Source organism: Nicotiana sylvestris, chromosome 11 (assembly GCF_000393655.2).
Source record: "Nicotiana sylvestris chromosome 11, ASM39365v2, whole genome shotgun sequence".
NCBI classification, from domain to species: Eukaryota; Viridiplantae; Streptophyta; class Magnoliopsida; order Solanales; family Solanaceae; genus Nicotiana; species Nicotiana sylvestris.
The window spans coordinates 103,859,116-103,871,416 of record NC_091067.1 but is presented as its reverse complement, the minus strand read 5'-3'; the positions used below and the strand labels follow the sequence as shown (position 1 = coordinate 103,871,416).

Genomic DNA, 12,301 nt, shown 5'->3' with positions numbered 1-12,301 from the left:
GTGCAAATTTTAACTTTAAACCCGCTTTTATTTAATTTTAAAGAAGATTGAACGTCGTTTAAAACATGTTTTTGGATCGCGCCACATGAAATGCACCCGCAATCCTAAACATATTTTATTCAACGTTTTATGATTTTTGATTTGGGTCACATGAAGTGCACACCCGAGTTTAAGAAGGCAATATTATTAAAATCACGTTCCTAAAGCAACTACGCGTTTGTTAACTTTGCGAGGGCCATAAACTATTATTGTCCCTAATATGGCACGCCCCAAATTCATTTAAAGGACTAACACTAAATATGGTTAAAGGTTCTCAAGGGTCATTTATCTAACAATCAAAAGCCGCAAACGGGCTCCCCAGCTAGCGCTTGAACTGGGCATTACATGAGTCGAAATTGCAGCCCAAATCATATTCAAAGAAGCTATCAGGCTTGGGCCCAGAAATGAGCCCAAATCAAGACAAGCAGATTCAGCAAAGAGTAAGGTCCCTAGTTCGAATCCCCAGGACATGCGTTCAAAAGAAACAACGACTAGAATGGTAGAGATCGAATCCAGTTAACTACATAAGGCAAAACCGCATTTGAACCTTCGAGTTTGGGCCTGGACGAGCCCCAGTTTCAACGAGAAATGGAAAACCAGGAGCTCAAACCCATAACAAATAATGAAGAGTCCAAGCTCTCAGATCCAGAAAAACACACAAAGCTAAGACAAATGGTAATCCCCATCAAACCACAACATTTTGCTATAATGAAATCTTCATCCCTTTTTCATTGATTAACTCCCCAAATCCATTAATTTACAACAGACTTACATGTTTATTAAAGAAAATCAACGTATACGTTTATCCCATTTTGAGCCACCAATTCAGTATTAACAAAAAGAATACACGCACTCCAACTGAATATCAAAACCTAATGCAACACCACATCTGAAGTGAGAGGTTCAGATTATGAGAATAATGACTAAGCTTAGCACTGACTTGAACTTAAACAAACGGATGAAATACACATATGTCAACATTTCAGCAAAGTTTGAATTGAAGAAGAAAATAAATGAAATAGTCACCACCCCACACCTTCATCATACAAACTCTATATGAACTTAATTGCACATATACCAATTGACTGAATTTTTTAAACTTCTACATCCACTCTAACTAGAATTACCCACTTGTTATTTGATACCACTTTAGTAATACCCTGATTACCCCCCTAGCATTTCAAACCCAAATTAAGCATGAGATTAATACCCCAAAACAGTGACTATTCATATCAAATAAAGAGGAGACAACTCACTACATTCAAACCTATTCAAAACCATCACTGTAACAGTCCAACATCACTTACAACACATAGGTGCAAACTCAAAGGCTAAAAATGAAATATACTATAAACTATATAACTAACTACTCATGATAATTAACGAGAAAAATGTGCAGAAATCACAGGAACACCAATAGCCTCTGCCCGAAGGAACAAAATAGCCAGTTCAGCTTGATTCCATAAAACTTCAGATCTACATTTACTCAAGATTCAAATGTCTTTACATACCTAAAAATGTGAAGAAAACAACAGCAAGGTAATCAAAGGTCCAGCAGTAGTAACAAACAGCAGAGTCGAATTTAAATCCAATGAAACAGTGCACCAAAAAAAGCTCAAACCTAGAAAATACAATTCAGCAGACCAGATTCCAGTATCAAACACACTTTCAAACAAGAAAACACCAAAACCTAGCTTAATGACTAAATCTCAAGCCATTTCAAAGTCCAAACCTTCAGGAAATTGATTCAAGGGGAGAAGGATTTCAGATTATCGAGCTAACATTCAATGGAACAGTGTTTTCCTTAGAGTTTTCAGCCGTTGAGGATTTTTTAGGATTCTTAGCTCTTAAAAATCTGAATTGAGTTGCAAGTAACTATGCCTTTATAGGCAAGTTACTAGGGCAGCTTTGGGGTTTAGTTTATTTCATTTTAGTCATTTTCAGCTTTTCCTTTTGCTTAAAGGGCCTCCGAATTACTGACTTGTGGATCAAGTTAGTACATTTTGCAGCTTCTAGTCAACTTCTTAGTAGTTAACTCAGAGATTCTCTATGTCTTTTACCCAAACTAACCCTTAATTGCCCTGTTTTTACCTTGAACTCAAATGAGTTGGGGTCAATTTGACCCAAGGTTCCAATTCAAAACTGGGCCAATCCCTTCCCCTTGGCCCCAATTCTAATTCAAAAGCCCCAACACAAGAACTACAGGTAGAACTAATGAGCAGAATAAAATATGCAAGCTCAAACAAATCGTAGGCCCAAGGAACATTTTCACAATTAACCAGTTAACTAAATGTCTTGCTAAACAGACACTAACCAAATTGACTAAAACAATTTTCAAAACTAAACATGCATGACTGAATGGAAACAAGAAATAAAAATAAAAAAATAAATAAGAATCCTGGAGAAAAGAAGAAACAGAGAAACGGGTAAAGGGAAAAACAGAAAGAAAACTAATTTGAACAAAGAAGGCAGAACGAGATTACCTACTAGGACTCGAGCGATTTGAGCAATAGGATTTGAACCTTCAAACTCTTCGGATTTTCTGGCCTGCTACGATGTTAATTGTGTGTTCTTAATAAGAATACACGAATAACCTCGAAACGAACCCAAATCTTCAAGCAAAAACGAACCGGGGACATCTTGGGAATCAGGGGTTTATTTGGATTTAAGATTCGAACAGATCCTGGGTGATTTGAAGGACACAGAGTGAGGATTTGGAATGAGGGAGGGAAGACGGTCCTATGGTGTCAATTTGGGTTTGAACAGAGGCGGCGTTGCCACCGGAGAAACTGTGGCGGCGCTAGGGTTTCCACCTATAAACTAAGATTCGAGAGGCTCTGGGTATATTTGAAGGAAATTGAACAGAGATCTGGGATGGGGTGGTGGAGGGGAACATTTGGTGTAAGTCTAGTGTCTATTTGAGGTGGCGCCGCCACCAATGGCGATGGGAATCCACCGGCGGCTTCTAGGGTTTCTAGTTGGTCTCTGGGATGGGGTATTGAGAGAGACGAGTGAGGGGTAAGGGGGAATAGTCTCTTATAACCGTTATATATTAAAATGAGGTTAGTTCTGGACCGTCACATCAACTAACCTCGACGGTCGAGATCAAAGGATAACAAAACGACGTCGTTTTGGATGAAGGGGTAACCGGATTGGGTTGGACGGGTCAGGGGCTGGGTTATGGACTGGGTAAGCCGGATTTTGCACTGGAAAATTTGGGCCTGGGGGTTTAATTTAAAAGCTGGCCCAAAAATACAAACTTAATTCAAAATTCCTTTTCCTTTTGCTCTTCTTCTTTTTTTCGAAAATTAATTAAAATCAAAATTAATTCATAGAACTAAAAAAACTAATTAAACCTAAAATGATAATTAATTGTCGCATTTTAGGTAGAGAATGCCCAAGCAGCTATGATGATGAACACAACTCCAAAAAATGGGCAACCACAACCTTTACGCAATAACACGCAGTAGCAAAATTCCAAGAACATAGGTGATCATCTCACTATTTCGAAGGACATTTTTCGTGTTGATAAGCAAAAGGCAGAGGCACACAGTTCAAATGCACCTACAATGCATTTTTCCAACCCTCAAGTAGAACAAATCATCAAAGATGCTCAGAATGAAATGATGAAAAATTCTACTGTTGTGAAAGAACCTATGGTCACTTTGAACACCTCCGTATATGATATCCCTTCTCAATCTACGGAGTCGTTTGGGGAATTAGAAGGTGAATCTAGGCAGTTTATGTTGTCAACGGGGAATAACAACGAGGTTATACAAACAAACGTGAGGCTTAAGGCTATTACATCCAAACTGTGGCAAGATCAACGAGACGAAGATGAAGAGGAGGACTGTGGCGATGGTTTTGCAGGATACTCAGCTAAAGAAGGTGACGAGGAGGTGGATCAGGAGAGTGCGGGTGAGGAGCTTGACTCTCTAGTTAAGTCAAAGTCTCATGGGAAAATTGCAGCAGTCCCCACGAGCAAATTAAACCTCCATGCTCCTGCATTTGTTCCCAGAATGTCTCCTAGTGCTGCAATTCAAAATGCCCTAGCTGGAACTTTGCCTCAACATGTAGCAACTTCTTCCAAGCAGCTTACTATAGGTGATAAGAGTTTTTCCCCAAATACAAGTCCAAGTCAAGCTGCAACAGCGGATACAAGGCAGACTGTTAAAGCTGCACATCCTACAGCTGATCGGGCAAAAACTGGGCAGCAGCAACTGGTCACCACTAAACCAGTTATTTCAGAGGATAAGAGAAAGCTTTTGTAAGCTATGGTAAGTTCCATACCTGTAAATCCTATTACATCTAGCACAGGTCCTGTAGGTAGGAATAACAACAAATTACAACACATTGGACAACAACAAAGTAAGGCAATGGTGGCAACTGGAGAATCTGCTTTGGTGTCACTAGATACGATTCAAAATGAACCACAACCTGTGAATTTAGGGAGAGAGTTTTTTGAACAAGGAGAAGAAGATGCAATGTTACAATAGTGTAGAGAAGAGATGACAAGAAAAGGGGATTTATCACCAATGCATAGTGGAAAAATTTGCAAATCTCATACAAGGAAGAATAGTTGGGATGACAAGGTTTGTGATTTTTTAAATGTTAGGCAACCTCCAATGAGAGTTGCCAAACAAAAGAAGGCCGCCCCAACTACATCAACAAAGTCCAATCGTTCAAAAAAGAAATCATGAATTTTGAATACATCTTGAAGAATTGGGATTGTGATGAAAAAGAGTTACAAATTGAAGAAATTACAAGTTCGGACAAGAAGGGACAACATTTTAATTCCTTCATCATTTTATTCTACCATTATGTTAGTATACTCATTTGTAATATCATCACAAAGTATGTTATAAACTCTATGATGATCATTAAATATTTGGTTCTTTCCAGTTCTTTCTTTTTACATGCTTATTAGTAAGCGAGGTTTTTTATTTGCCTCAATAGGATTAGTAAGGTAATGTTTAGCCCGGTTTGTGTTGCCTTGGTCCTATGCCTTTGGAAAACATCCACACGGTTATGAGATTATATGCCCTCGTGAGACGTTACCGACAGCTACACCATGAATCCTCTACATGAGGCTGTCATCATAAGGCAGTGTGAGGCGCAGAGGAGTGATTATATAGCTAAGGCATATGGGTAACAATACCGGTGTTATTGTCCCCCTTATTTGTACTTTTCCTATTTGTTGTATTTTTCTGTTCTTTTATTAATAAAAACCTTAGCCCTAGGCACTTGCCTAGCGGATTGCCAAAAAAAAAAATAATTAACACAATTAATTAAAAATAAATTAACAAAAGAAAACTACTCAACATCAAAGCTAAAATTAAAAGTGCAAATTAAATTAATTTTTGTGATTTTCCATTTTATGCGACAATTAATTTTCTAATTAATCCTAAAATATAGAATCAACCCTAAATGCAAATGTGACATATTTTTGTATTTTTCACTAATTAAAATGCGCAAACAAAAAATGCAAACAATTAACAGAAAATGCCACAAAAATCCCCAAAATTGCAAACATTGAAAGAAATTATTTTGTATTGAATTTATGGGAATAATTCATGTAGGGCAAAAATCACGTGCTCACAGAGGTCTTCTATGGTTGATCCCGCAGCTTCGACCATATCGGGGTCTCTGAGGGCGTCCTCACTTCTGTCACATATCTACCTCGACCCTATTGATTGTTATGCCTCCTTTTTATTTGTCCTTCATTTGTTGAGTAACCGTGCAGTCTAGGGTGATACGGTAGCATTCTTGGGATGTGTGTTGTTCCCCTTGTATGTTGAATATTCCCCATGGAGTTGGGAATTTGATGACTTGGTATAAGCTGGAAGGGATGGTTCTCATGGTGTGTCTCCATGGTCACCCTATTATGGCATTGTACGACGTGTCTTGGTCCATGATGTGGAACGTGGTTTCCAGAGTAACGCCACCAGCCAGGATGGGGAGTGTGATTTGCCAGATGGTCGCTCAACTTCATTGTTAAAACCAGTTAGCGTGATGCAACACGGCATTATCTTATCCCCGAGTTTCATTTGTGCAAATACTCGAGGGTGTATAATGAACTCGCCTCTCCCATCGTCTTCCATAATGCATCTCACATCGGTATCTAAAATTTGTAAAGTGATAACAAGGGCATCATAGTGAGGGAAAACCAAACCTTTGGTATCTGACTTATCGAAGATGATACTTTCTTCGAGTTTATCACACCGTTCGTGGGTCATTGACCATTTGAGCTTGTGAGTTGTGGTGAAATTCACACTATTGATGGAAGCATAGTCGCCACTGCTGATGATCATGTGGATGGTGTGGGTTGGTGAGGGCAGTTTCGGCGGTCCTTGATGTTGTTCACGTCCTCTGGCAAAGTTGGTCCTTTATCGGCCTCTCAGCAACTCTTTGAGGTGCCCTTATTGTAGCATGTTTGCGACCTCCTATCTAAGGGCGATGCAAACGTCGGTCTTGTGCCCTCATTCTTGGTGGAACTCGCAAAGGGTGTTTGATTTTCTCGTACTCAGGTCTGACCTCCTCTTTTATGGCCACTTCACCTTTGGTCCGAGCTTCTCCAAGGCGTAGACTATTTCTATAGGTGACATGCAAAAATTGTGAGCGGATAATAAATGGGGCATACCTCTTTTGTTCCGATGAGTCCCTATCCTTGATCTGGGTAGGCCTTCTTTGTGGTGGGAGGAGGACGCGACGGCCGCTCTAACATATGGTAGATTTCATGTCTTCTTGGGTCATGGAGCTATAAGGTCCTTTCTGGTATCATTTTTACGATCTTTTCTAGATTCGGCCTGTACCCAGGTCAATTGATGAGTTGGTATATTAAGGTCGTCCTCGTTAGCTCGGACCTCAGCGCAATACGCTTTGTGTATTTCATCCCAAGTAGTTGGAGGATACTTCATGAGTCGACTTAATAACTTTCTTGTCACCCTTGAACAATTCCTGCTCAGCATGTTTTGAAAGGTTGTGACCGCTATCCCTTCTGATATGTTCGGCAAGGTCATCCTTACTCGGTTGAACCGGGCGAGGAAGTCCTTTAATCCCTCTCCCAGAGACTGTTTAATAGCAAATATGTCGTTTACTCTCGCCTCGGCCTTCTTGGCCCCAACATGGACCATTACAAACTTGTCGGTCATCTCTTCGAAAGTTTTAATGGAACACGTAGGTATTTGTGAATACTATGTTAACGCTCCTAATGTGAGGGTTTCACCGAATATTTTAACAAAATGGAAGACACTTGTTCTTTGGCGAGGTCATTGCCTTTTACGGCAGTAACGTAGTGAGTCACATGATCTTCAGGGTCGGTCATGACATCATATATCCTGAGGTAGGGTGGCATTTTAAAAGGTTTTTGGTGTGGCATATAGGCAGCGTCATCACTGTACGGCTGCTCGACGAACCAGCTAGCATCTCTTTTTGGAAAGAGCTTAAGGGTGACCGGTATCTTATCGACCCTTTCTTGGTGTTCTCTATTTGGTCTCGTAGTGCTTTGTTCTCATTCTCCATTTCCTCCATCCTTTTCAAAATAGTTGTAAGAGTGTCGTCACCTGCACTACTAATGACATTGTGAGTAATACCTGTCATTGGGTGAGGAGGAAATTGGTTATGCTGCTCGTCTGTTGGTTGTACGATGCAACTCCTTGCGATTTCTGTAGTCGTGTCCCGAGCAGGCTTATGGAGGACGTTGATTAGCGTATCAATTAGCCAAGCTTCAAGGAGCTTTTTTACGGTTGGGGGCATCTCCTCTGCCATAGATGTGGAGGCTCTCTTACCAAGAGATTTTGTGGTGCTGCAGTGAGGAGGGGTGACCCATCTCGCCTAGGGGAGGCATTGGGCGTTGCGTCTTCATCTATTGTTTCACAGCTCTCATTGATGATGTTTATGAGGTTGGTTGGGAGGTCACTTATTATTCTCGTCCTTTCTTCTCTGTTACCTGCCATATTGGGTTTATGCATACAAATAAAGGAGATCTTGTTCTTGCTCTTTTTTTTTTACGTTAGCGATCCGTGTTAGTTATAGATCTAGAGGAAACTAAAAATTTAACTAGGAAGTCTCCACAGACAGCGCCAAATTATTTGACCAAAAAATATAACTTTCGGCTGAAATAGTTGAGTTTATATAATAATGGGTTAAATTTAGTTAATAATAATATCTCTAGGTGTAAGTTCCGAAAACATGAATAACGTTACACAGATATGATGGTGGATTGATAACAAAATGCATTAACTGTTCCAAAAAGTATGAGCAATAATGGAGGAAGAACTAGCAATAAATAACAATAAATGGCATTTAAGTAAATAGGAGAAGTGGTTCACCCAATAAAGGATGAACTAGATGATTGTCCCTCCTGACAATGATGAATGATAGACAAATCCTAGAATGTTCGAATTATTCTCGGATCCGATGGAAAAGTGTGGAATAATATGAATAAGAATTTTGATGAAAATGTAGTGTTTGTATCTTTATAAGAGAGAGAATCTTTTATCAAAAGTTTGTTCTTATTAAATGAATGTCACATACCCTCATTCAATGTCATTTTTTCTTATTTATGTGGGACATATCCCTAATAAACTCTAATAGTACAAGTGTCGAGAATATCCACTAGAATATTCTCTTTAATATCCTATTCTAAAAACTAGCCGTTACAGCTTTATCTGCGGTGTTCGACCTCGACCATTATTGACATCTTGACCACAAGTCTCGTTGCTTCCTGGTCGACCTCGACTGATTCTTTCCTCAATACTACCTTGCCTTAAATATTCTGGGACAGATTCCGACCTATACAGGAGCCTCAAGTATTTCGAGGCCTAAAGTAATGATTTTAGTGGCTTTGGGTGGAGCCGCCCGGGAGGTGAGATCAGGGGTGAGGCAGGTTAAAATTTTGTAGGTTAAAGATAAAATTCGGACCGCACAGCTTCCCATCCCTAACCGTAATTTTGTTGACTCTCAATGAATATTTACGTGGTCTAGTAAGCATTGATGATGCTTTAAACAATAATTAGTAGGCAAAGCAGTGGGGAGCCATTACTAAGAAAATGCAATGCAGTAATGCTAACAGAAAAGTAAGTCGTGAGAAGCATAACTAGTTATAAGCTTGTCAACCGGGTCAACAGTCAACCTGTACCAAACGTCTCCCGAAAATAAACATATGTTCCCATAAACTAGCACAATCTCAAAAACCAAAACTTCATCAATTCTTCATTCTCAATCAAGCTGTGTTCCATTCCCTTCCTTTCCCTTTTCCCATTTCGCCACCATCTCTAGCAAACTGCTTGTTTCAAAATTCAACATGTCACATCTTTTTTCTTGATTTCTTTCAGTTTGCATCAATTAACATATTGCTTATTTATTCTTACTAACTATCCATTTTTTTTTTCTCCTTCTTGAGATCTATTATAGCAAAATGGTGAAGAATCACTTAGATAAAAATGGCAGCTTTACAGGCAGCCCAAAACCACCTCGTTCAGCCACGTCCACTGAGGCGTCACGCGCTGATCAACATTCCAGAAATAGCAGCCAGGAAGAGTTAGATCATTCATTGAACACTCATATTGAAGACGCTAAGAAATTATCCGAAGATATTGATCGATTCGTGGAATCTCTTTCCATGTGCCACGATAAATCAAATCCCCCTGAAGTCCCTGATTCGGTCGACACCTTTTCTAAAATCGTCGAGTCCAGGATAAAAAAGTATAACTCTTGCGAAAATGCCACCAGATTTTGCAAGATAGCAGAGGAGGACACTTGTTTTATAGAAGCAGTGACAATGTTATCCAAATTGACAAATTCCTTGAGTGAATTTCCATCAGGTTCAATGACCACGAGGTCGTTGAACCTAACGAGCATGGTCTTGCAACGTGCCATGACTTTCATGGAAGAAGAATTGAGAAACTTATTAGAAGATTCTAGAGTGTCTTCCAATTCAAGAATTCTTAAAAATTCTTCATTCAATGCGACCAATCTATTAGATGGGGAGCAATGTGATTTGACACTTTCGGAATCCAGTGGAGAAGAGGAATATCCGTCGTATTCTCCAGATGTATTGACAAGAATGAATCGAATTGCCTCAGCCATGATCTTGGCTGGCTATGAAACAGAATGCTGTCAAGTGTATTCGATTTCGAGAAGAAATGCATTCAGTGAACAAATGAAAAAACTCGAATTCGAGAGGATAAACATGGAGGATGTTCAAAGAATGCCATGGGATTCTCTAGAAGGAGAGATTACGAGGTGGATCAGAGTTGTCAAAAGTTGTTCGACAACTCTATTCCCTGGCGAAAAGAGACTCGGAGACTCTGTTTTCTCCGATTCTCCTATGATTTCCCGAAGCTTATTTAGCAACCTGGCGCGCGCCATTGTGATTCAGCTTCTCGACTTTGCTGAGGCCGTCTCAATGACCAAACGCTCAGCCGAGAAGCTGTTCAAATATCTAGACATGTATGAAGCTATACATGATCTTATCCCAACGATCAATGAGTCGTGTTCCAACGAATGTGAGAATGAATTGAAGTCCGAGATTTCAGCTACTGGAGACAGAATAGGGGAGTCAGCTGTGAGCATATTCTGTGATCTCGAAAATTCCATTAAAAATGATGTGGCGAGGACACCAGTCCCGGGTGGGGCAGTGCACCCGTTAACGCGTTACGTTATGAATTATCTAAAATATGCATGCGAGTACAAAGGCACCCTAGAGCATATTTTCCAGCAACATGTAAAATTGGAGGAATCCAATTCCCCTGCCAAATTGAAACCAACATTGGAGGTAGAAACAGAGAACGAAAGCCCCCACGGTTCTGAAACAGTAGCCGGGACAACGCCGTTCTCAATACAGTTAGTCACAATAATGGACCTTTTGGATACAAATCTTGAAGCTAAATCAAACCTGTACAGAGACCCTGCGTTGCGCCACATTTTCTTAATGAACAATGGTAGGTATATCTTACAAAAAGTTAAAGGGTCCGCGGAGATACACCAAGTGATGGGCGACACGTGGTGTAGGAGAAGATCAACGATCGTGAGACAATACCACAAGAATTACCAAAGGGAAACATGGGGTAAGGTACTCCAAATCCTAAGCCATGACGGAATGCAAGTCCATGGGAAAGTAGTGAAGACGACAGTGAAAGAAAGATTCAAGAATTTCAATACAATGTTTGATGAAATACACAGGAGTCAAAGCACTTGGGTTGTAAGTGACGAGCAGCTTCAATCAGAGCTTCGTGTTTCGATATCAGCTTTGGTAATTCCAGCTTATAGGTCATTTTTTGGGAGGTTTAGACAGTATTTGGACAATGGAAAGCAAGCGGAGAAGTATGTAAAGTATCAGCCAGAGGACATTGAAACATTGATTGATGAACTATTTGATGGTAATTCTGCATCAATGGCCAGGAGGAAGACATAGTTATGGTTATTCATGCTAAAGAAAGACTCCGACAATTTTCGTATAACATATTTATTGTTGTATTTCATTTCCCTCATTTTATATTTCAACCTTCTGAACTTTTCTTTTTTTTTGTTTCTCACCCGGTGTCCGGTACCCGTATTGGAGTCCGACTATAGCCGGATTCGCGCCGCGTAGGACCACATTCGGGGGGAAGCGCTCCTTGCCAAGGATTTTTCATATCCAGAGCTCGAACCCGAGACCTCTGGTTAAGGGAGGAACAGTCACATCTACTGCACCACATTCTTTGGTTATCTGAACTTTTCTTTAATACATGCGTAACTGGACTTGTATTTGACTCTTTTTTCTGTACCTAGTTCTATGCCTTCTGTAATTGATCCTGTTAAATTTATTTTCGGTAAGTATCTAGCTAGTGATCAACAGTTTACTATCACATGATCGCTTGGAGGAATCATATAGTGTGGTGAATCCTGTCAGTTCAACTAAATTAAACTAGCCATAGATCTTAAATTTTACTTTACAGGCATAATTTTTATTTTCTGAATTTGGAAATTTAGCTGTTGGGCAGGTTTTCGATTTTTGATGGTTGAACGAGTTTCCTAGGAGTGAAAACATTCTTTTGCCTTTTTCCTTAATTTCCAGCTACTTTGTCGTTTTGCCATCTTCTCCTATTTGAAAATGAGTTGAGGTCATGGCTCGCTGGTTCGATAAGGTTGAGCTAAAAATGTTAAGGCCCATTTAAAATAAAGGCTTACTAACCCAGCTCCAGTCAGCCTGCTGGTTTCATGGGGCTGGGGTGGCCTAAGTCCAAACATCAGGCAACCAATGACCTTGAAAATGGACAAT

General features: G+C 39.9%; 1 protein-coding gene across 1 annotated transcript; it reads left to right on the top strand.

Annotated features, from left to right (window-relative positions):
• The first annotated feature begins 9,285 nt into the window (after positions 1–9,285).
• LOC104211582 (exocyst complex component EXO70C1-like) lies at positions 9,286–11,933 on the top strand. Its single transcript, XM_009760664.2, has one exon. It carries the CDS (start codon positions 9,458–9,460, stop codon positions 11,453–11,455), a length of 1,998 nt encoding a protein of 665 aa, XP_009758966.1. The 5' UTR covers positions 9,286–9,457; the 3' UTR covers positions 11,456–11,933.
• Positions 11,934–12,301: the final 368 nt, after the last annotated feature.